General features: G+C 36.5%; 1 protein-coding gene and 1 long non-coding RNA gene across 5 annotated transcripts; one reads left to right on the forward strand and one right to left on the reverse strand.

The window, feature by feature from the left end:
• Positions 1-784: 784 nt before the first annotated feature.
• LOC112662538 (uncharacterized) lies at positions 785-5,422 on the reverse strand. The gene is made up of 2 exons (XR_003138640.3): positions 4,874-5,422; positions 785-1,046 (listed from the first exon to the last, which is right to left on the reverse strand). It is a non-coding gene; the product is annotated as an uncharacterized LOC112662538 (long non-coding RNA).
• On the forward strand, positions 5,401-23,690 carry EBAG9 (estrogen receptor binding site associated antigen 9). Of its 4 annotated transcripts, none has more exons than XM_025451099.3 (7): positions 5,401-5,637; positions 10,671-10,768; positions 13,078-13,156; positions 14,135-14,293; positions 15,943-16,050; positions 19,709-19,800; positions 23,146-23,690. In XM_025451099.3, the coding sequence occupies exons 2-7, from the start codon at positions 10,686-10,688 to the stop codon at positions 23,264-23,266; spliced, it is 642 nt and encodes a 213-aa protein (XP_025306884.1). In that variant the 5' UTR covers positions 5,401-5,637; positions 10,671-10,685; the 3' UTR covers positions 23,267-23,690. The 4 variants fall into 4 exon arrangements, with proteins under 4 accessions (XP_025306884.1, XP_025306882.1, XP_025306883.1 ...); XM_025451097.3 differs by having other exon boundaries at positions 5,626-6,200; XM_025451098.3 differs by lacking the exon at positions 5,401-5,637 and adding an exon at positions 5,794-6,196.
• Positions 23,691-25,689: the final 1,999 nt, after the last annotated feature.

Raw genomic sequence — 25,689 nt, forward strand, 5'->3', positions numbered from 1 at the left:
TTTCATTGTCACTTGGCAGAAACCTAAACCTAAATGATGTATCTCTTCATTTCACAAGATGCTTGAGGTAGGCAAAATTTGAAAGGAACAAGGGAACAGGGAATTGGTCTTTGCTATCCAGGGAGGTGGGCAGGGATAATACCAGGGCAAGAAAATAGTGTCAAATACCACATACAACTTTGAAGTTATTCCCTGTATCCTTCAAAACAGAAATGCTTAAACCTTGATATGAATCCATTATATATTTGGTTTGGGAAATATATACCTATCTGAAACAGGTGAAGGGTCACAACTTTTTCCTATGCTCATCAGTGGGCATTTTCAGCTTCCTCAGGCTGGCACCAGCTGCCAAGAAGTGTTCAACCTCCAATAAAAGAAATACTTCTCCAGGGAGTAGCTACAGACACAGTGTATAAGACTGAAAAGGAAAGGACCTGCTATAGGGGTAACAGTAGGTACTTGAATGCCTGTAGGCAATCTGACCAGCTGTAAGCCTCTTGCCTGTCTTTCTTACAGGTCCTAATATGCTACTCTAGTTATTATGATCAGATTATTATAAAATTAGAACAGTCCCTGTGAAAAAACTCCTCTTTCAGGAATTCTTTTCACTCATGACAAGCTGATTTTATTAGTTATTTCTGGTTAAGGGTTGTATATACTTTTGACTTCTCTAACATGCTTTGCACACACTATGCTGATGGTAAACTGTTTCATTAATGAATGAATAAACTGCATGATGAAACTTTCCCTCTCCAGACTTCTCAATAAAGTAGTCCTTCCAAAATATTATAGAAATTTCACTTTATTCTGACATACTGCCTTCACATTTCAAAGAACAAATGTATAAAATTCACATCCAGTTAGACAACACTAGTTATGGTTGCTATGGTAATGGGCTCAGAGCCTAGGAGCAGGAAAAAATAATTCCTTTTGGGCAAGATATTTATGAATGTGTCTGGCTACATGGTAAGAGTATTTTCCTTCGGCTTTTCTTTAGAGTAATTTATATATTCAGGCAGATGATCCTTTATGCATATAAGTTCTCCCTAGGAAGAGAGAAAATAAATATGTTTTTTATACTGAAAATATCTAGTATGGTTATAATATGGATTTAATTCTCACTTATAAAGGATTTAATTTCAGATAAAAACCACAGCAAGAAATATATATTTCATGATGAGGAGGTGAGTAATGAAATGTACAGTATATACAGACAAATGTTTTTAACAAAAATTGCTGGCATGTCTGATATTTTAAAGGGCCAGAGGTAGTCACAGGGAAATCCAGTAGCAGCAGTTTGAAATTAAGAGATTAAAAGGCAACATTTGAGACACATATCCACACAAGTGAATTTGGATTGATGGACAATAGCAAATCTCTCTTTATTTTGAACACATTTATTGTGAAGAAGCTTTAAAAATACCTAATCAGGGCAGCCCAGGTGGCTCAGCGGTTTAGCGCCGCCTTCAGCCCAGGGTGTGATCCTGGAGACCCGGGATCGAGTCCCACGTCAGGCTCCCTGCATGGAGCCTGCTTCTCCCTCTGCCTGTGTCTCTGCCTCCCTCTCTCTCTCTGTGTGTCTTTCATGAATAAATAAAATCTTTAAAAAAAAAAAAAAACCCTAATCATACAGCAAAATATCAAGGTGACTTAAAGGGAGGAAAAGATAAAAATCAAAAGACTAGTAAGGACATCATTATGAAAATTCTGGTGTGCTAAAATGATGGACACTGAAAGAATGGACAGAACTTGGCAACAGACACTGTTATGAGCAAAATATCCCATAAGTAGTGAGAAAAAGCCCAGAGAGGGTAGGGTTGTGGGTGCTTTCCTTGTAACAGCTGTTTTTTCACCCTCTGTCTTTAAAATCAAAGGGAAAAAAAAAAATAAAATAAAATCAAAGGGGGCAAAGGATGTACCAAGAGGATGTCCTCAAAGCATAACTTTAAAACTCTTCTTTTTGTGTGTGTAACTAACAAAAATGTCTATTTCTGGTTGCTGGTGATAGAAAATTCACTCCTGTTTTCCTTGAAGCAGTATTCCCTCCTGTGAGCTAAAAGGAGATTCTACTGAACTTGAAGATGATAAAACTTTCATTGATCTGCTTTGTTTCCAACACATTTCCACATACATTATGCCAGTTACTTTGCAAAATTAACCTTTAAGGCAGGAATTATTAATCTAATTTTGCAGATTAGAAAAGTAAGGCTCAAATGTATTCAAGCTATAGCTATAGCTGAATGAATTAGGCTTTCATTGTTGGTTCAGTGTTTCATTTTTTTTTTCAGTGTTTCATTTTTAAGTTGTCCATTCATGTACAAGACAGATCGTGTTGTATGTGTGACAAGCTGTTACTTGTGTGAATCTCAACACATTTACCCTTAGAAATCATAAATGACCTTACATTGCCAGATCTGCTCAGATCAAGTCTCCTTAACTCATAATATAGCTAAATTGTATTATACCTCTAATAACAATGTGGGCATTAGCCAAGAGGTATTACATGGTTGAACCTCACTATGGAAACACAGAAGCAAAGATATTCATGATATCTTTTCATTTTAATCCATTTCTAATAAAAGACAGATTATTTTTCTCTATTCCTATGTAGGCCTGTTCCAAAGATTAACTTGGTTAACTCTAAATTGTTTTTAAACCTTGGGTCTTCCTGTTTAGCAATAAAAATCACTATGAAGATACACTATAGTAATATTTATGATGGAAAATATTCAAATGCTTCACAGAGAGTCACTTTTATTTTAACAGAAATTAAAAAAAAAACCTGTCAGACTTGTATTTCTATTAAGCTACTGACCCTATTAAATGGTTATGATGGGTATTAAAAAATGTTAGAATTTTCCAGAATATTAAAATATATGATTTTGAAAGCAAGCATAATTCTCTAGAATAGAAAGATTAACAAAACAATCCATTAAAATTATCATCAGAAAATGCTTTGCTTTCAAACATATCTATTCAAAACTGTCACTGTGAGCTGAAAGGCTTTGTTTTGCTTGATCAAGAAATGAATGTGACTTTTAATTTGTATTCAACTGTGGACAGCTGCTCATTAATAAAAAGCCATTAAAGTCCAAGTCAAAACAGCAGGTCTAAAATTATGCTTGAGGGAAAAACCATCTCTTTAGTGAAAAGCCAGAGAACTGCGTTAGGTAGATTGGGAAGCACTGGGCTGTGTTTGTAAGGTGCGCCCTAAATACTGGGCAGGGATGGGAGGTCAGTCGACAAAACACTTTTCAGACCCACACGGACAACTCAGAACAGAAAAGCCTACAATGGCTTTGACTTGGGAGATTAAATGGTGAGTTGGAAGCTGATAAAAGTGAATAAATCAAGCTGGTGATTAGGGGTTGGGCAGAGGCAAATCAGAGTGGGCAAAATGGTCTGAACAAAAAGCACGTAGAATTAACTGTAACACATGGAGTACAGGCAATTCAGAAAGAAATCTTTCATTTACCAAGTTTCTCCCTTATGTTACTCCCACCTGACATTTGATGGTCCCCATCCCCACCCCATGCAAGCCTTGGGCAGAGGACACGACTTCAAATTGCACACTCCCAAGAGGTGGTCCCCATGCAAGATCCCAAATTATTGGCACCTGTGGTCCTCAATTATGGAATTACTACTCAACAACTAAAGATGACTTTGAACTGTTATTCCATAGATATTTTTGAAGTAAAAGAAGTTTGCCATCTTTGACAAGTTTTTGTTTTTTTACTGTGTTGGAAACAAATATTCACTAGTGTTTCTAGAAAAGTATATACACCTTTTAATTTCGTTTGGAAATGGCAAATTTAATAAAGGAAACTGAAGAATAAAAAAATTGAGGGATATAATAATCTGAAGCAAAGATATGTGTCTAAGAAAAACATTTGAAAACGTTTATGTTGAGATGTAGCCTATTTTGGATTATCAATTAGGGGAATCCAAAAAGAAATTTGGAGATTTTGAATTATTGGAATTTAGGGATTTGCAGAAATTTAAGCTTAGAACAAGTGTTTAAAAGACTGTAGAGGGGATCCCTGGGTGGCTCAGCGGTTTAGCGCCTGCCTGCGTCCCACATCGGGCTCCCGGCATGGAGCCTGCTTCTCCCTCTGCCTGTGTCTCTCTCTATGTCTATCATAAATAAATTTTTTAAAAATCTAAAAAAATAAAAGACTGCAGAGGATTTAGGGAGGTGTGGTAACTGGGAATGATGATGAAAAAGCGTGGTGGTAATAGTAGTAGTGGTGGTGGCAGCAGCGGCTGCTGCAGTAACTATTAATCTATGTGTGTTTGCTTTGTGCCAGCCTCTGCCCTAGATGCTTGGAAAGGGTTAGTCATCCTATGAAGTAGGCGCTATGATGGTCATTTTATTGATGAGGAAACGGAGCGTTAGAGATGAAATACTGTATCCAAAGGTACATGGAATCATTCTAGAGCAAGAGTTACAACATTCTCTTTCTTCTCTTCTTGGGGATAAAGAAGTGAATAGAAAAATGTGGTCCAGATTGGGGTGGCATGGGTGGGTGGATACTACAAAGTAAGTGGGTAGATGGAGGCTGGTCAAGGTGACGGGACAAAGATAGTTGTAGTAGAAAAAAAAAAGAAAAAAAGAAAAACATGAAGCGCTTTCAGCCTCTGACCATGCAAACCGTCGCTGTGCGACAGTGAGGCAGATTACTGAGAGACCCTCGCCCACAAGCAAAGATCCCTGGTTTTTTCATAGCATACAGGATAAAACGAAGGGGAAAAAAAAAAAAAAAAAAGACTTCAAAGAGAACCATAGAGGGAAAACCTTAGTTTGGGAGAACGGCTAGCCTGAGCTGCAAGGGAGGAACAAATGCTGGGATAAGGTTAAAGGCCGGTTTTTAACCTTCAAAGGAAATCCAATCAAAAGTTTCTCGGAGGAGGCGAAGTCCCGAGTTACACTCAACGTTTCGCACCCTTGAAGTGTAGGAATGATTGAGAGCTTGCCCACCGCCTGCCGAATCACCGAGTCAGCCGCAGCTCCCTCTTTTTTGCAATCTGAATACCGCTTTCCGTCGGTCCCATCTGGTGGTGGGGGGGGGGGGGGGGGAGTCTGCAGGTAGAACGAAAAGGGGCAGGGCTGGAGCCGAGACACCGTGCACAGAAAGTAGGGCAACGCGGAAGGAGCGCAGGCACTCTGCAACGGGACAGCCCGAGCGGCCCGCAAACCTCACAGAAACCCTCCCCGTGACCGAGCCTCGGCCCCAGCCCCGCCGCCCGCCGCCCGCCCCGCCCCCAGCCCCGCCCTCCGACGCTCATTGGCTAAGCCGGGTCGCCGCAGCGGCAGCCTCTCGCCTATTGGGCCAGGCAGGACCAGGCGGGGTGCGGAAGTGCGGGCCTGGAGACCACCGAGACCCGCCTTCCAGGAGGGCGGAGTGGGAGGGCCTGGGGAGGGTTTCCCGAGGAGGGGGCGGCCATGGCAGCTGCGCGCAGGCAACGGCGGCTGCGGCGGAGCGCGCGCCCGGCTTTGAATGAGCGGGGCTGGGACTGAACGGGCGGAGCGCGAGCTCGAGGAAGCGACCGGCAGTGCGCGTGCGCGCGCCTTGTGTGCGCGCGCGGCCCGCGGCCTCTCGGAGCCTCCGCCGGGCGGGCGGGGAGGGGGAGGGGCAGGTGAGTGTGTGCGGCTCGCGCGTGCCCGCGAGGGGCTTCCCTCCCCCACTGCCCCCCGAACGCAACCCGGTGCTGGGGGGGTGGGGGGGAGGCGTCTTCTGCCTTTCCCCGGTCGGCCCCCCTCTTCGCCCCGCACTTCCCGCCCTGCCACCTTTTCGCCCCTCCGCCCGCTGGCTCCCTACCACGGCCGCCTGGCGCTCCGGGGTACTGTTTCCGGGTCGGGGCGACCTCTGGGGTGAAGGCACCGCGCCTGGGAGCGGGCCCCGGGCGTGCAGCCCTCACCATGCGGCGCTCACGCGTGGGAGACACGCCTGCGGGACGCGGGCGCAGCGGCCCTCGGGTCCCGGGATGGGCTCCCGGCGGGGAAAGTCTCCGCGTCCTCCTGCCCTTCCTCTGCAGGCCTTGCGCCTTCTTGCTCCTTCCCCGATTTATCCAAAATCCAAACCCAAACCTACGCTGCACCCACTTCCAGCGCTTCGGAGCGTTTGTCAGAGCGCCGAAGCCATGGCGTCGGATTGTGTAACCTGAAGACGCTCTCGTCGTTTTTCTCATCTGTACAGTGGGTATGATTTTTTTTTTTGCCCCCAGCAGCCAGTTTCAGAGGGGTTATCTGAAGTCGAAGCATTTTAATTCTGGAACTCCTGCCTTCGGAGTCATTCGGGAGACATTAACTCTGCTCTTTTAAGAGTCTCGGGGTCACATACTTGAGGGCCCTTGAGTGGCCGGAGGTGGTACAGCCCCCTTAGCCTGCGCCCCCTTCTGCGTTTTAGTTCCTTTCTCCTTGGTTTTTCACATAAGTGAGTTCAGGTATCATTTTTTTTGGAGCCTTGTGATATTCCTTAACCAGCTTAAGAGTTACAAACTGAATTTGAGGCTGTTCTGTACTGCGCTAAATCATACGGTTTTTACAATTTTGATACTGAAAAATTTCAAAAATACCCTTTTAGAATTACAGCAGTTGAAGACTTATTTAGTATGTACTAAAAGATTTTGGCTTGGCTTGTTTAACAAATTGTCCTGTAGTGTCTCTGCCGAAAGCATCTGGCCAGCAGTTTACAGGGAATTAGAAGGAAAAAAGATACATTTAATTTTGCGGCTTCTAACCTAGTGTTCTTTTTTAAAGTTGTAGGTGAATCTTACTCACTTGACCTGCCTAAGCTCTCATTCCTGTTGATTTCCTACAGATGTCATTTCTCTAAAAGCACTGAAAAATAGGTTGCTTAATAATTCTGATCCTTTTCCTGCTATGTCTCAAGTTTTTGGGTTTTCCTCCTAATTTTAAAGGAAATTCTAATTTGAAAATTCGGTTATATTAGTAGTTCCCAGTTTTAGAAAGTATTTTGAAGTAACCAAAGTGCAAAGCAGCCTACGGTGCATACTTAAATTGGCTACCTTGAGGGCTTTTCAAAAATCAAACTGAGGCAATGAGCATGAAATTACAAGGTTTATGGAATGGGATGTGGTTTGGGGAGAGCCTGGGCTTTGCAATCAGTCTCTTTAAATCTTGGGTGAGTAAATATAAGCCTGTCAACCTCCTCTGTTAAGTGGATTAACCTCCCCTGTACTTAGGATTCCAGTGATGTGATAGAAGATACATTGTCTAGAACTCTATCTTGAACATATTGAGTGCTCAAGGAATGTCAGTTTCCCTTCAACAAGTATTTGAGTACCCACTATGTGCTTGGAATTGGCTGAGACCTAAAAATATCTAACTGAGTAAGACTGATTGGAGCACTGTCTCCTTAGTCCCTTGCATTGTCACTAGTCTGTGACAATTGAGCAACAAACACAGGGTTTCTGTGTACTGGGTGAGTAGTTTCTACCATCACGCAGGAGATCATCTGTTACATATGGGTGCTAAATATATATATGTTTGTTGAATTGAATTGGAACGTTAAATAACTGTCCCAAAGAATATTCCAGCCTGCAACTCAGTGTAATTGATCAAATCAAAAGTGTTGATAGTTAAGTGTCAATCACATTAATGTAACTTGATTGCATTTTCCTCATTTCATCGCAACTGGTTGGAAAATGTAGTCTGGAAATTATAATAATAATTTCTGTCACTGAATTACTAAGAATGTTTATTGTTTGTGAAATGTTCTTGGCTTTTGAATTAAACAGACCTAGGTTTAAATCTGAATCAGTGGGTGTGGGAACATGGAAACATGTGCTTACTCTCTGTGCTTCAATTTTATGAAATGAGAGCAGGAATGTCTATCTCGTAAGATGGTTTTATGGGTTAAGAGACATCATTTGTAGATAATGCTTAGCATATTAGTAGCTGGTCAATGAATCTTAGGTCCTCTCTTGATAATCACAAAAGCAAATTTTCCAGAATGAAGATATTCTTAATTGCTAGGGAGAATCTGTTCTGTTGTCAATAATAGTCCCATTTTCTGTTTTAATGTTGGACAAAATTTTAGATTTTGTTTCCAGTTACCATTGAAGTCATTCAAGTTGACAGATACTGAACAATAACACTGGCAAGGTGATGACAGTGGTTACCAAGGCTCTATATGAAATTTATTTTCAACTCTGCATTCAATGTATATATCCTGAGGCCCATTCTTCTCTCTAGCCCTTAAATATTAAATGTCTTCTCCCTTCAAAACTTCCTGATAGAGTACCTCCTCAGTTCTGTCCCCGTTGCCCCAAAGCGCCACATTTCATACAATCTCTTTTCTAGCTATCTTTTTTAGTTTACAATTTTTCTGAAGATTTAGCATAAATTTTCATTTAGAGAAATTTGCCTTCTTTTGGTTGAGACTTTAATTCTTGATGAATTCAGCTTTAAAGTGGAGCTTTTATTCATCATCTTAACTATTCAGATCATTCTAGTCGTAATGAAGTAGTTAAGCCTTTCAGGTCTTGCTTTGCAACTGATAACTTGAGGTACAAGATAACCAAGATTCTCTATTGTATAGGACAGATAAGGTATATAGAAATAACTGTAGTATGAAGTAGAGAATGTAAGTGTGATAAGAAGACTTTACAATAGGGGCACCTTGGGTGGCTTAGTCAATTGAGTGTCCGACTCTTAGTTTAGGCTCAGATCAAGATCTCATGCATGGATCATTGGATCAAGACCTGTATAGGGCTCTATGGTCATTGGGAACTCTGCTTGAAGATTCTCTCCTTCTGCCCCCCACCCCCTTCTTTCTCTTTCTGAAATAAATCAATCTTTAAAAAAAATTTTTTAATAATACCCCATCAAGAAGTAATACAGACCTATGCTAGGGAGATTGCAGTGGAAATAGGGAAGAATATGGGCAGTATTAAGAAATGGAATAAGGCCTTTTGGTAGTTTGGACATAAAAGACTAAGAGAAAGGAGAAGTCAAAATTGTTGCATTTTTTGAAACCTAGTAAACCACTAATTGTATTTTTTGACAGACGTATTTAACTTACTTGAATAGTGAAATTCTTTTTATTTATTTATTTATTTATCTATTTATTTATTTATTTATTTTTGGTTCATACTCTTAGAGTCACTATTCTTTCCATACTCTCAATTAGTAAGTCAGCTCCAAATACAAGCATTCCATAAATCATTGAGCTCATGTGAAGATACAACCTAAATGTATGAGCATTGCTAAGGGAGCCTTTTGGAACTGTTAGTGTAAAGAGTCTACTTGGCCTTTCTACCTTTGTAATTCTAGAAATAAAAAGAGCTGGCTGTGTATTTTGTCCTTCTCTGAAGGGAATGGCAATAGTGGCTCTAAGAGTAATTAGGATGAGGTATCAGAGTGTTGCTATCACTCAGACTAAGTATAGATCTATATGCCAATAGATTTGACTTAAAGTTGTTTGTAATATTTTCTTAATAGCCTTTTAAATATCAGCAGACTCTCTGGTAATGTCACCTCTTGTGATATTGGCATAATTCCGTTATTAGGGACATAAGTATTTTGGATTCTTACATGCTTTTTATCATTATGAAAGGACCATTTTTATGTCTGCTAATATTATTTTCTCTGAAATCTACTCTTTGACATTGAAATAGTCACTTCAGCTTCTTTTTGATTAGTGTTAGCATGGTATATTTTCCGCCTTCTTGTCCCATCTGTTATTTGTACCTCTTTACCTTGTTTTCTGCTCCCCTCCCCTTTTTTGCTCCCATTTCTATTGGCTATTTTTTGTCTCCTTTGTAGGCTTACTAGTTTAACTGGAACTTGCCCCTTAGAGACTATAATTTAATTGATTTACTAGGGTTAGATCTAGGTATCATTTCTTTAAAGGATCCCCAGATATGTGAACCATGTGGACTTGATGATCTCTGTGATTACTTTCAAGTTCTTTGTTATGTGACTTGGGACAAGTGATTTGACCACACTTAACTCAATTTCCTCATCTATAAAATGGGCATATTAAGATGTATTTATCTGAAATTTAAAAACATTTAAAAATATTTTGAATAGTACTGTTAGTGTTCATGTTCAAACTTCAAAAGGTGCAGAAGACTCAATGTATACTGTTTTATGCTTTTTTTGATTTTCTTAATTTTACAGTAGAAAACAAATCATAAATAAATAATTGGAGTTCAGTTAAAAAATATCCTGAGGGGGGAAAAATATCCTGAGAATATTTCAAAAAGTTTTTTCCTATTGAAAACTTAAAAATCTTGTTTCTTGAATTGTCAATGTGATTTACGTTTTAATTTTAAAATTTACTGTGTATGGGGTACCTGGGTGACTTAGATTGAGTGTCTGACTTGATTTTGGCTGAGCTTTTGATCTCAGGGTTGTGAGATCCACATTGGGCTCCACACTAAGCACAGAGTCTGCTTGAGATTCTTTTTCCTCGGTCTACCTCTCCCTGCACCCCGTCCCATTCACACATGCTCTCTCTCTCTCTCAAATAAATAAATAAAATCTTTAAAACAAAATAAAATATACTGTGTTAAATTTGTGGTTTCCAAAAAAAAAAGTTAAAAAATGTTTGATTTTCACAGCTCATAGTAGGACCTTTCAGCTTGACTTCAGAATGGGAAGATAGCTTATCAAATCATTTATTTTTGTGCTTTTTCCACAGGTTTTGATTCCCACCATGGCTATCACACAGTTTCGGTTATTTAAAGTTTGCACCTGCCTTGCAACAGTATTCTCATTCCTAAAGAGATTAATATGCAGGTAAACAAATTTTATGTTCAAATTGACTTGTTTAGCTTCTTGTTGGTTTTGGATGCCTTCATAATTACAAAAAGGTAGGGCAGACTATATTTAAGCTAAATAACTTGATTATAGTATTCATTCAATACTATCTGGTATTTTTTTTTATATTTCTGTACTTCAGATGTAAAAAGTAGAGTTTCACTTTTTTTCATTCTTTCAAATTCTTACATCTTCAATTAAAATCACATTCTTATTCCTGTAGAATTTCAGAAAAAAGCAAGCCAGTTTTCACTGGTATAATAAGACAGTTTTTAGTACATAATTATTTCATTACCAGAATGTTTTAAGGTGGTTAGGTGGAATTAGGCATACATATGTCTTTGTATATTACAATATGAATGTTGTTTTTATATTTTAAAAAAAAAAAAGCTTAAACAGAAAAAACCCAAGCAAAATAGACTTTTTTCTCTTAAATAATATTCCAGAATGTGGAATGTGTACTACTTATTCCTAGTCAGATAAGTCCTTCTATTTTAGTAAGTCATCCAAAGATCTGAATTCCTTCTATTTCGTCATACTACTATACCCTAAAGCTATAGTTCTATAGTTCTATACTATGACTATTAAAACTCTGAGGATTAAGGACATTTATTGTTAGAGGTAGAGTGATTTGAGATATTTTTTAAAAATAGGTCCATAGTATGGCAGTGGGAATGAGTGGACGGAATAGAGTAAAGATGAACACTTGGAGGAAGAAAAGTCAAGAAAGAAATGGAAAATTTAGGTAACTATTGATCCCACCCAGGAAGAGAACAGGATTTGGGAAGTAGGGAAAATAATGAACTAAGTGCTCAGATCATCAGGGCATGAGGAGGAATAGCTAGAAATTCACAAGGTAAAGTAGGATAAATATGGGTATTAATTGCTAGAATGCTAGAGGTTAACAAGATAAATTATAGATGTTTTTCTCTTTGCATATGTATTTTCTAAAACTGAAACACTTTTGATAAAAGAAAGTGCATTTGATTTAAAAAGTATTAAGGACAGTTGTTGCCACTATAAATTTCATGATAAATGTGAATGTAAATGTATTTAGGATTGATTGATTGTATGTTCACTTTTAAAGAAAACTGACTTCTTGTTAGAATAAGCTTTTCTTATGTGTCAGAACGAACCTAGATCATGTGTTCTAAAGTACCAGGTTCACATAATAAATTTAGTAGTAGACCGTATTTTCTATTTATCCTTTGAACAAAATATGATTTTTAATTTTGTAGTAAAAATAACTAACTTTACCAGTTACCTCTAAGTAGATGCTTAATAGATTATTTGAAATGAAGCAAGTGATTGATCATTCATAATAGGTACCATTTTTTTTTTAGTGTCTTATTATATATTGGGCACTGTGTAGTGTCTAGCTGCTTTAAATATGTCGATTAAATCCTTACAATAACCCTACAAAAGTAGATTTGAATACTTCTATTTTGCAGACGAGGATATTGAAGCTTGAGAGGCTAGTTGATTCTAACGTGACTCATAATTAATAGGAGTAACATTTAAAACTATGATTTACCACCTAGTTTCCATAGCCCATGCTCTCAGCAACTGAGTTATAATACCTATTTCATTTAATATATTGTTTCTCTTTCTAATCTTTAAAACTTGTCAATTACATTTTAATTCAATCCAGTGATTTTCAGACTTTTTGATAGTTTGATAGGTAATCTTACCAAAAACCCAAACAGGTAAAACAAACAAAAGCCAAGCCATCCTGGTTAAAATGGCATAGATGGGGGCACTTACTTAGATGGCTCAGTTGGCTGAGCATCCAACTCTTGATTTGGCTCAGGTCACGATCTCATGAGTCATGGGACCAAGTTCCACTGGGAGCCTGCTTGAGGATTCTCTCCCCTGCTCACCCACACATGTACAAACATACTCTCTCTCTTTCTCTCTCTCTCAAATAATCCTAAAGAAAACAAACAAAAAAATGGATTTGGTGTCCCAGAGTTTTACCACAGAGCATGGTTTAAAGGAACATCATTTGAAATCACTTCACATTTTCGTTTTTGTCTTTATATTCCTCCTGAGTTTGTCTATAATTCTGTCCTAAGCCAAAAAGCAATTTTGTTGTCCTAAGATTTTAAACACATTTCAAAGATATTTGATACATGCCTCTTCTTTTCATATTTTAATGAGTAACTGTTAATTATTTAAATAATTGTATAATTATAAAAGATCTTCTTTTATTAGCCTTTAGTCCATAGTGCTTTTAGTCATGTTTGTTTTGGTAGTTATTGAAATAAGTTACTTCATTTTTATTTTAGATCTGGCAGAGGACGGAAATTAAGTGGAGACCAAATAACTTTGCCAACTACAGTTGATTATTCATCAGTTCCCAAACAGGTAATTTTTTAAAGGTTGAATAAATATTCCAAAGCCATAGTTTTCAAACTGGTCTGCAGACCATTAATTAGTATGTCCATTTCGAAGTTAATTTGGTAGTCAGATAAGGCTTTTTTATTATGGTTATATTTTTTAATTCTAAAATTTTTATTTGATTCTTCATAGTATTTTCTGTTACTTTGCTGAGATTTTCTATTTTCCAAAAATTTCAAGAATGATTGCTATTGCTTGGTACAGTATTTTTATAACTATCTTAAAGTCTTAGATAATTATAACATTTTTACTTTCCATGCAAGTTCAAATTTATTGATTTGTTTACTGAATAATTTTGAGTTGTTTCATGGACATTTTGAATATTATATTTGAGAACTCTGTCTTGTATAAATCCTATTAAGAATGTTTGTTTTAGCTTTTGTTTTTATTTTTTAATCAACGCAGTTAGGCTTAGGATGCAAATTTCAATATTCTTCCTGTGGACTGTAGTTCTAAATGTGATTTCAGCTTTTAAAGCATTTGCTTTGGTTTTGGTTTTGGTTTTTTAATGGGTAGAACCGATCATCCAACTTTAGTAAAACTAAGTTTTTTTTAAACTTTTGATCTAGTTTTGGTATATGTTAAAAAATTCCTATTTTCTTGTTGGTCAAAAAGGTTGAAAACCAATGTTTTAGAAAGCCTGTTTTTCTTTCTTTCTTTAAGATTTTATTTATTTATTTGAGAGAGGAGAGAAAGAGAGCATGAGTAGTGAGGAGGGGCAAAGGGAGAGGGACACGTAGGCTGCCCACTGAGCAGGGAGCCTGACTGATGCAGGGCCCCATCCCAGGACCCTGAGGTCATGACCTGAGCTGAAGGCAGACACTTAACCAACTGAGCCACTCAGGTTCCCCTAGAAAGCCTGTTTTTCTAATAAATGATGAATGATGAAAGAGCTGTTGATTAGGTTACTGTTTGTGGCTGATGCTGTTGATGGATTCAATGTAGACTGATGTTGAAGAGTGGACTTCCTGGGATGAAGATGCCCCCACAAGTGTAAAGATTGAAGGAGGGAATGGGAATGTAGCAACACAACAAAATGCTTTGGAACAACTGGAACCTGACTATTTTAAGGACATGACACCAACTATAAGGAAAACTCAGAAAGTATGTAAAATATTTGTGCTATGGGAGGTTAAATAATTAAATTGCTTCTCAGATTCCTATATTTAAATCAGACAGTATGATTAGTATTTGTCAGAAAGCCTATTTCTAATCAATTTGTGTTTTTTGTCATGTAAACAAGTTTATTTATTCAAGTGACATAGATCTAGTAAGTTATACACCCAAATCTTCGAAAGTTATATATGCATTTACTGAAGTCCAGCTGTAGACCAGATTCTAGACTGCAGTCTCTGCTGTAGTCTAAACTGAAGTAAGATAAAGTTCTGACTTTAAAAGAGTTCACAGTTTAGTGCTGCTTACAAACTGATAGGTACTGTTTTCATTATTTGTAACCATTATAAAACTGATGCAGGGCTCTGAGAACAGAACAATTATTATGGGCTTATGTAGTCATCCACACTTTATTTAATCCCTTTTGAGTTAGATATGGAAGATCACTTAAAAGTGGAGGGAATTATTGGAAAAGGAACAGTGGCTGAATATTTTCCTTTCTTTTTTATCAAAATAGTACATCTACTTTAAAAAAAAATTAAATCAAAGAATGTAGAAGAGCTTATACTGAAAAGCAACAGACTTCTGCCCCATTATTCCCTATAGCCAATTCTACTTCTCAGAAGCAGTTACTCATAACTTTTCCTATTTGAGTTTGTAGTGTTTTTTTAATCATATCTGTATATAATATGCTTATGTTGCTGTGTCTTGATATACCAAACAAGACATTATCCATTGACTTCATACTATGGTAGATGAAGGTTTATTTCATACTATGCTCACTACTCTTCCCTCTCTTCCAAATATTATGATGCTGTTATTCCAGTCTACCTCACTCGTCACTGTATTTAAAACAAAAACAAAACTTAGAATCCCATTTCTTATTCAGTCATGCATAGAAAATATTTCTTAAAAATACACTTTATAAAATGAAGACATTATTTATTCCACCCTTCCTAATAGGTTTTTTTTTTTTATCCTCTTCTACCTCCCAACCAGTTTCAGCTATAAATTTATTTTTATAATTTCAAGGCTTCTAACATTTACATCTTATAATCAGGATTGTTTTTATCAAGTTGGTCAAATGTCTCAATGCCAAAGAGCATTAAGTTGTGTATTTTTCAAGGAGTTTGAGTGTCTTCATAGATAAATACTTTATATTTTAGAAGTATATTGCTACTCTTAAGAGGAAGAGCCCAGAATATTACAGTAGTACCTTAATAAATTAGACTGAAAATGTTTTTAAGCTACAAAGCTAATACTACTATCTTGAAAGAGTTAATGCATTCACAGATAACCATATGCAGAGAGGTGGTTATACTTTTATAGTAGTATGTAACACATGTTCTTATTTAATACAGTGATAAAAGTGTCACCTTATATTTTGTGGGTCTAGAGAAGAAGAGGAAAATTTGTGTTTTTAGAAAAAGTAAAATGGAATTTTTCTTAAGTGTCTAAATGATTTGCGTGACAGTTGCCTAGGAATTTTGATATTCTTTACAGACTTAAAAAATTGCATTATAAATTTTAAAAGAAAGGGCATATTTTAAATAATTACAGAATACTTTGGTCATTTAATTAGTCTATTTTTATATGATATGTAAAATATTCCTATAATTCTGTTTCTATTAATCTTTCAGATCATTATTAAGAAGAGAGAACCATTAAATTTTGGCATTCCAGATGGTAGCACAGGTTTCTCTAGTAGATTAGCAGCTACACAAGATATGCCTTTTATTCATCAATCTGTAAGTATGTTAATGATATATAGGCAAGGGTTTGTTTTTACTTGTTTTCTTGAAAAAAAAATCAAAATGAATTGAACATAATATTTGTATTTCTGTGCTTTCAAACAGGCTTAGCATATGAGAGAGGTTAATATGGAATTTTGCCAATCTTACCCTTTTATGAGATTATAAATTACATCAGCTACTGAGACCAGAGTCCCATTGTACACATAAAAGATAGACACAATATGTTACAAATGTGACCTTTAGAGGCGCCTGGGTGATTGAGTTGTTTGAGTGTCTGACTCCTGATTTTGGCTCAGGTTATGATCTCAGGGTTGTGAGATGGAACCCTGTGTTGGGCTCTGTGCTGGGTGTGGAGCTGGCTTAAGATTCTCTTTCTTCTACTCCCCCCCCTCACCCCCACCACCACGAGTGCTCCTGCTCTCACTTTTCCCTCTCTACAAAATAAATAAATAAATATGTAACCTTTAAAGAGATTACCACTGAAATTTAAACTTAAAAGCAGATTATTTTTAAGGGAATAATGAATTGTTTCCTTAGTAGAGGATATTTACATTTAAAGTATAATTTGACTTCTAGTAGGTTTGATAAATGTGTTACTTTGAAGGATAAAAGTGGTAAGGAAAGTATATAACTGTGGTTCTCAACCTTAGTAGTATCTCAGAATCAGCTTTGAATTTTTTGAAAAACACAAATGTCCAAACTTCTCAGATCTGACCTTAAGCATGCTTCAATTGATTAATTATTGATTACTAATTATGATCAAGTTTATCATGTTATTATTATATAATAGTCCCACACTTAGTGCCTTAAAACAATAAGCACTCTTTATCTCATATAGTTTCTAGGGGTTGGGAATACAGGAGTGACTCAACTGAGTGGTTCTGGCTCAGAGTTTCTAATAATTTTCCAGACAGATCATTAGCTGCGGCTGTAGTCATCTGAAGGTTTGACTGGAATTGGAGGATTCATTTCAAAGGTGGCTCACTTAAAAAAAAGAAAAAAAGGTGGCTCACTTTACATGCCTGGCAAGTTAATGCTAGTTGGTTGCACAAAACCTCAGTTCCTTACCATGGACCTCTCCGAAGGGCTGTTTGAGTTTCCATACAACATAACCACTGACGTTCCCAGAACAAGCAATCCCTGAGAAAGAGAAGGCACACAGATGCAAAGCCACAATGATTGTTTATCACTTAGTCTTAAAAGTGACACACTGTCACCTCCACATTATTTTATTCATTAAACATTAGTCACTAAGTCCAGCTCACATGCAAGGGGAGGGCAATTAAGCTCTACCTCTTGAAGGAAGAGTGCCAAAGAATTTGCAGACATATTTTTATTTTATTTATTTATTTATTTATTTTGCAGACATATTTTTAAACCACCACATCTGTCTATTTTAAACTGCATGGTGCTTCAGAGGCCCCTCTTTCCAGGGGACCCATGTTTATGTATGTCTTTAATTCACTGATCAAAAATTATTCCTACTCATGTGAAACAGTGTGGTGGATGCTAGTACTATAGTGGAAAGTAAGAAAAACAGGTAGAGTCCTTGCTTCAAAAGAATGCATTCTAGTGGGGAAGGTGCAATATTAAATGATCACACATAAATAATGCAAATTTTGATAATTTTTATGCATTTATACATCATGCTATGAGAGCACCATTGATATTTCTCTAAAATGGCACAGCATATTTAATTTTTTATATTTCTAAACTTTATGCTTTATTCATATGTTTGCTCCATATTGGTAAAGTGGGTTAGACTTATCCAATGAATTAGTAAATGTTTGCCTCTTGCTTGTAATTATAAGTTTTTAAAACACGAATCTAGTATTCCAGAATTGTATTAGTATTATTAAGTTGTAAATATATAATTCCCCACAGAGTTGGAAAGGATAAACAGTGTAGATAGAAAATGTCTCCAATGCTATTTCTGCGTGTTTTCCTCCCAGCAGACGAAATAAGGGGGTAGTTTAGGAGAGAATGGTAATCTACTGCACTTTGTTCTCTACTCCAAAAATATCTTACCACTCATTCTACCAATTATGTTCTTTTAAATTTCACATTTTATTTTTCTTCTGGAGTTTAGTCATCTGTATTGTTGTGATAGCTCTTTTTATACTAAGGATATTAACTTTTTTCTGTCATCTTTTACAATTTTTTGGTTTGTTGTTGGCTTTATAATTTAGTTTGGATGTTTTCAATGGGCAGATGTGTTTAGGTGTTTTTTGTTTTTTGTTTTTTTAAGTAGGCGCTCCACCAGCATGGAGCCCAGTTTGGGGCTTGAACTCACAACCCTGAGATCAAGACGTGAGCTGAGATTAAGAGTTGGACACTTAACCAACTGAACCATTTATGCACCCCATATTTAGTTTTTATGTAGCAGATCTATCAGTCTTATCCTTTAAAATTTTTTAAATTAGAAAGCCATTTCTACTAAAGGATCAGATACCACTCTCTTTTTGTGGTTTTAGTGCCTAAATATTTTATACCCAGAAAGTCAGACACCTCAGTGGAAAAATGGATACATGTACAAATAGATATAACTTGATAACCTGAAGAAAAGTTTGATCTTAGTAGTTCTCAAAGAAATCCAAAGTAAAATAACAAGACACCATTTTCAAATCTTAACAAATTAGTGAAGAGGAAAGAAGGCTATTACCAGTATGGACAAAGTTACAGGGAAACAACACTTGATCCCTGTTGCTGTCAGTAGGCTAAGTTGGTATGATTTTTCAAGAGGGTCATTTGTATTTCGGTTCAGAGGCTTGAAAAAAAATTTTTTATTTGATTTAGGTATTCTACTTTTAGAGACTTTTATTAAACTGGTAATCAGAAATACACTAAAGTTTTAACAGAGGATGGTATTATGTTTATGGTTAGGAAGAGAAAACCACACATTTTTTTTTTCAGTTTTAAGTGTAAGTGCTCAAAAGAAAATACAGTAAATCTATTCACAGATTGGTGCCATGTATTTTATGCTCATAAACCTAAATAACATTCCAGAATGAGCATTTTTATTGGTTTGTGGAAGAAAAAGTGAACTTTCAGAGGTCTAGCCTTCGGTTCTAATATCCCTACTGGGATCAGTTAGTAGGACAGGTGGTGGGGAAAAAAACACAATATAAAAGTACTCTGGTAAAGACTAAATTTTGCCTGATTTGTTGTTTTTGCCTTGGACCCACATAGTAAGAACCACTGAAAAATCTATAAATTACTTACATTTAAATGAAAATGACTGCCAGTTTGGGAACTTCAGGTCCTCTGGTTCATCCCAGCACAGAGTACTTAGGCATCTCTCATTCCATCTCCAGTCTCTTCTCCCCCTGTCCTCTCACTGAAAAGAGAGAAACAGAAAGAAGAAATGTTCTGTTCTTGTCCATTCCAACTTAAAGTAGGCAGGAAAAGAAAAATCAGTATAAAATACAAAATACAAAGAAAGCTGGACCTGCTCAGCACTGTGAATACTGAAAGTCATGCATTATAGGAAACACCTCAGTTTCAGGCAGACCAGGGGCCTTATGTAGGACATGAAAAATACACAGGGGAGTGACCAGGTCTGAGTCACGTTATAAAAGATACTCTTATTGACTTCTAAGTAGAGAAAGGAGAGCTCTTTACTATCATAATTTTGTTTTGTATTTTGTTGTAGCCTGAATTAGGTGACTTAGATACTTGGCAGGAAAATACCAATGCATGGGAAGAAGAAGAAGATGCAGCCTGGCAAGCAGAAGAAGTTCTGAGGTATTTTAGGAATATTTACATTGCAACTTGAGTAGAAGAACTCAATTTGTTTATGTTACATTTGAGGTCAAGAAAGCTTGTTCTGCAGAGTTGTATCTTTCTTCATACTTTCTCACTTGAGCTTAGGTAATAGGGGATTCTTTTTTTTAAATTTCAAACTGAATATGCTATTTCATATGATTAAAACCCCACAGATACCAAGAATATAAAGCACTAAAGGAACAAAAGAGTAAAAATGTTATTAATGGGAAATGAGATCTTTTACATATATACATCATATTATACTCTTTGCTTTATACTACATTACTTGTAAAGCATAGTTATCTCTTAAAATGTGAGCCACCACTATATATTCCTCTAGGTTAAAAATTATACCTTCATTTTTGTTTCCCCATGGTCTAGAATAGTGCCCAGCACTGCACATTCGAATGGAAATAGCTTACATAGCACTCTGCATTTATATATATATTTCAGTTGATGTACTCAAAAATCCTATGAGGTAAATAATTGTCAGGTACTGTCCATTCTACAGAGAAAAAAATACTATTCCTGAGATCTTCAAGTTTGTTTCTTTAGTGTTTCTCTTTTTATATCTTTGTTTTTGTGAGCAATAAACTTACTTGCTACTACTGCATGAGGTCAAAGAGTAAACAATATTTACCCTAAAAATATTTGTGACCATCGTCACTGGTGAAAAGCTCAGATATTTAAATGTATTTAAATTTTTTTTTATTTTTATTTTTATTTTTATTTTTTTTTTTTTAATTTTTTTTATTTATTTATGATAGTCACACAGAGAGAGAGAGAAGAGGCAGAGACACAGGCAGAGGGAGAAGCAGGCTCCATGCACCGGGAGCCCCACGTGGGATTCGATCCCGGGTCTCCAGGATCGCGCCCTGGGCCAAAGGCAGGCGCCAAACCGCTGCGCCACCCAGGGATCCCTTTTTTTTTATTTTTAAAGATGATATAGTAAAGCACAGTGATGTCAGGGTTTTTTTTGTTTTTTGGGGTTTTTTTTTTAGATTTACTTATTTATTTTATGATAGACATAGAGAGAGAGAGAGAGACAGAGACACAGGAGGAGGGAGAAGCAGGCTCCATGCCGGGAGCCTGACGCAGGACTCAATCCCAGGACCCCAGGATCATGCCCTGGGCCAAAGGCAGGCGCCAAACCGCTGAGCCACCCAGGGATCCCCGTCAGTTTTTTTTTTTAAAGATTGTTTTTATAATAGGAATAGAAAAGAAGTAACTGATTTCATTTTTATATTTTCCCTTTCTATCTTCATCAATTAAGTGCAGTTACCGTGAACAGCCAGCAGAGGATATAGTTGAGTTATGGCTGACTTTTTTTTTTTTTTTTTGTCTTATCCTTCCTATCTTAAGCATTTTTTTTAACAGAGATGCATCACATTTTAAAAGTAAAGTCATGAGAGTTTTAAATATTTAGTTTTTATTTAATCATTATTTACTGTAAAATAAGTATTTTAAAAATTGTAAACAGCAACATTTTTATTTGCATGGATCATCAAAAAAAGATGTTACCTATTTTTTTACTCTCTTTTGGATAAATCATAGATATAAAAGTCCAGGTGTTTTAGAACATTTTTGGGGGTTCTAGTTATTATTAGAGTCATTAACCACAGGATGAAAGAGGGGTCTGTTCATTCTGAATACAGTAATCCTAATGATAGCAACTATGAGTTCACAAGTATCTTCACACTCACTGTGTACCAAAGCCTTTTTTCCACACTACCCTCTTGCACTCTGAACAAAACAAGACAAAAAACAAAAAACAAAACTCTAACCCTAGTGTTTTATATTATATGACATATAATTGGGAGAGGGAGCCTGTCAGTAATACACATGCTTTGTGCTACAAGTTGATAAGTTAGAATCAAAGAGACATGGAGGATTCTTGTGCTGTTATTGCCCCCAGAAGAACAGTGTGTTCAGACTCCATGTCCTCTGACTCAGCCCTGTTTCCCATTCCCACTTAATACTGCCCGTACTATATTCAGTAATGCTAAGGAAGGAGATTCTAATAATTCAGTAATGCCAGGTGTGTATCTGGAGAGGAAAAATAGACTTTGTCTGCAGTTATCTCTAAATTGCCTCATTTTCCAGAAACATTAATTGTTGTTGTTTATACTTCAGCTAGTAATCAAGTGAAAGCTTGAGGATCTTACTGTTTGTAAGCTTGTCAGCTCTTTATAATTATTTTTCCAGCTCTCCTTTTGGCACTGGCATTTTGGCTTTTTTAGTGCCGATTATCAGATTTGCTCGAACGTGATCAGAGCTAATAAAAAGTAAATTTCTTTTAAACTATTCTTCTGAAACCTTGGTTAATTGATAGTGAAAGTCAAAATATTGCCTAAAATAAGTCCCTCTACTTTTTCGAATTTTGGTCATATACAACTCTGCTCACTCCCCACTTATAAATATGATGAGAATGGTATCTACATTTCACTCACCAGAGTCCACTTTGAGCTGTCCCATACATAGGTAATCTCACACTGGATTTTTCTGTTTTATAACCCGTGTTGCCTATCCCATGTACAGCTGTGACCCACAGCTTGCCTCCTCACCCTTGCATACTTCTTCACTTATTTTTTCATACCCTTTACCTTAGATGCAAGACCAGCTTCTGTTTTTGTCCTGTGTCCCCCCTCTCCCCCTTCCCACGCAAGCCATTCAGTAACAAGAGAGAGGCTGGTGATTCTAGCTCAGTGGAGTCAGGGAGGGGCCAGGAAGGAGGGAAGTATCTCATAATGTATAATCAGCAGCTCCCCACAATTCTGACCCTTCATCGGTAGAGCTGGCCAAATGCTAATTCTTAAATAGGTTCCTAGTTTCCACTTGGAAGGCTTGTGTTACATATCTGTTTTCTTTGCATTGTGTCCTGTACATCTGTGTTCTTGACTTCCTTTAGGAGAATTTCTAGCTATTAGAACAGGAGATTTAATCCTCAACATCAGGCTTTTCAGAATGCTATCAAAAAGAAGGTGTGGTCCAATGGAGGTAGTGTGTTAGTGAAAATAATCTGAAGAAGAGGGATTGGAAGATGTGGGTTCTTATCCTTGTACTTCGTTTTATGACTTTGGGCAAGTCACCTAGCCTTTGTGCCTCATTTTACTTATTTGTAACATAGAGATAATACTGTTTTGTTTTGCGAGGCATGATCTAAGAATTAAGAGATACCATTTTTGAAAATCTTTGAAATCAAAGCAGTGAGAAGAATGAAGATTTTTCGAGCTTACATTTGATATTAGTAAAAAGGGCACTGCTATTTCTTTCTAGAATTCATTTGCCATTTTCTAAAAGTAAAGATAATATATTTCTTTCCAGGCAGCAGAAGATAGCAGACAGAGAAAAGAGAGCAGCAGAACAACAGAGGAAGAAAATGGAGAAGGAGGCACAGCGGCTAATGAAAAAGGAACAGAACAAAATTGGCGTGAAGCTTTCATAACAGATGTTCTTCACGTGTCATCGTGCCAGTAGGAGAGATGTGAGCTCCACAACTCAAGCAGCATTTATATGGATATAAGAGTATTTTCAGAATACAAATACATTGCTTGATTTTTAATGCATTCATCAGACCATCTAGGACACCAGGATTCTCTCAGAGTACCTTGAGCTCTTAGTGATTGAGACTCAAAAAAAAAAAAAAAAAAAGACCTACGAGGCAATATTTTTTTTCAACATGCTCCAAGTGTAAGACAACTGTTTGCTGTAGAGAAATTATTACAAATGGAATATACCAGTACCTCTTCTAGCTAGTGTTTCTAGCTAAATATATGGGTGTAAATAATTTTATGGTGGGAAAGGACTCTGCTCTCTATAATGCTTTCCTTCATTGTGCATAATGATAAAATAAATACTTTTAAATACTCTTTTGTTTCCATGATTATCTGACCTAATTCAGACAAACTGCAGGGCTTTAACTTCTTTATTTTCATGGTCAGAAGCTGGTATTGGCATACATTTCTTCTAGTTTCAACTGGTATTGTTTATGTTTAATATGACATTAAGGAATTTAATGACTTTGGTTTTCAAGAAAGTGACATTAAATGCAATAATTTTATTTATCATAAGGATTTTATACATCATTGTTTTCTTATAGATAGTTGTAATGGTATATTTGTAATTTATACTGCATGTATAAACATTGAAAATCAGCAAAAATGACAAATTTGTTTTGCATTATTATAACTCATGAGTTTAAAAAAATTTTTTATTTATTTATGATAGGCACACAGAGAGAGAGAGAGAGAGGCAGAGACAGAGGCAGAGGGAGAAGCAGGCTCCATGCACCAGGAGCCCGATGTGGGATTCGATCCCGGGTCTCCAGGATCCCGCCCTGGGCCAAAGGCAGGCGCTAAACCGCTGCACCACCCAGGGATCCCACTCATGAGTTTTAAAAACAAGTATTAGTAGTTTTTTTCCTTTTGTTGTAGATTTTAAAGTGTTGCAGTGTTTTAGGTACCTTAGTCCCTCCGCCACAAAAGCCATTAATTGACAAACGCAGAAAGCCTTCGGTTCTAATATTTCAAAGCTTTGAGAAGATTTCTCTATCAATTTTATATATCTGACATAATACAGTTTACTGTGTTGTTGGCAAAGATAATATTGATTCATTAAACTGAGATAGATAGGAATAATAATATTTTTGTTTTTGGATGTGGACTGGCTCCAAAATAGTTTCAAGGAAATAGATACATACTGCATTCACAGGAAGAACATAGATTTGATAGTTTTAGTTTAAATCCCATTAATTTTTTCTCCATAACTAAAATATATCCAGACTGATTTTCTATGGCTTTAGAATTTTTAAAGATTTTTACTTTCATAAAAGTTGTTGCCCCAAATTAACATCGTGTGTTTTTTTTTAAATGTCATAGATACTCTACAGGCTAACTACTGCTGCTATGTTTGAATTAAAATCATATTTCGTACTAAAAATCACAGCCTATATAGAGAGATCACCCTAAGTCCTTTGCCTAAGCTCCCAGACTAAATATGATTACAGAACCCAGTTGAAATTTAACTTTGGTAAAAAGCTGCTTTTTATAGTTCCAGGCCACATTTTCAGTTACCATGTTTATTAGCGTTTCTGCCAATAAACTCCCAATTAAATAGAATTGGACTCAAATGTTTAGTAATAAATGTATTCTCTTTCCTTATTTGTATTTATTTTTAGTTATGAGAATGCTACCTGACTTCTCTAAATTTGGGGTTCATAAAGGATAACCTCTCCTTAAGTACAATAAATTTTACTGCTTTTCCCCAGTAGTTGACAAGTATTGAAGTCTACTTTGGTCATGACTTTAACTGTGTGGGATTTTGTTTTGTTGGCTTTTTGATTTTTATTTGATTAGAAGTAAAGACTGGTTAGAAATTCTATGATTATTTAAAAAATATTTTTTTAATGAAAAGAATAGCAATTCTGGGATTTCTTTTTTTTTTTTTTTTTAACTTTGTTGGTATGTAAACTGAATTCCTGTGTTAAGTTGGGTGTAATATCCCAAAAGAATTAGTGAGGTTAAATACATATGATAAACATTTCGGGTAAATGACTTTTTTAGCTTTGCAATTTGTAGTTTCTGTCTTTGTTTTAATTTTAATTAAGAATTACCAGTTTTAGAAGCCTCTTAGTAAAAGTCAAGAAGAACTATGGGTAGGCATAGATGGAATTAGTGAAGTGCTATCCATTATCTGAATTGTGCATTTCATGTATTCAGATCCCAAGTAATGTGCAGAATATGAAACTTTGTGTTTTGTCTATCTACCTACCTATGGTTTACACTTCCACTTACGAAGCTGTAGCTGAGGGTAACTTCTAGTTGACTTTTGTCTCTTTTTTAGTAGCATAATTAATTGAGTCAACGTTTT

Source organism: Canis lupus, chromosome 13 (genome assembly GCF_003254725.2).
Source record: "Canis lupus dingo isolate Sandy chromosome 13, ASM325472v2, whole genome shotgun sequence".
Taxonomy (NCBI): Eukaryota; Metazoa; Chordata; class Mammalia; order Carnivora; family Canidae; genus Canis; species Canis lupus.

Bases quoted from the DNA above. Each gene is read 5' to 3' on its own strand.
- EBAG9 (XM_049093358.1), top strand. The intron at 13,157-14,134 runs GTAATTTTTTAA...GATTCAATGTAG, and splicing joins ATTCATCAGTTCCCAAACAG to ACTGATGTTGAAGAGTGGAC. The intron at 14,294-15,942 runs GTATGTAAAATA...TTAATCTTTCAG, and splicing joins CTATAAGGAAAACTCAGAAA to ATCATTATTAAGAAGAGAGA.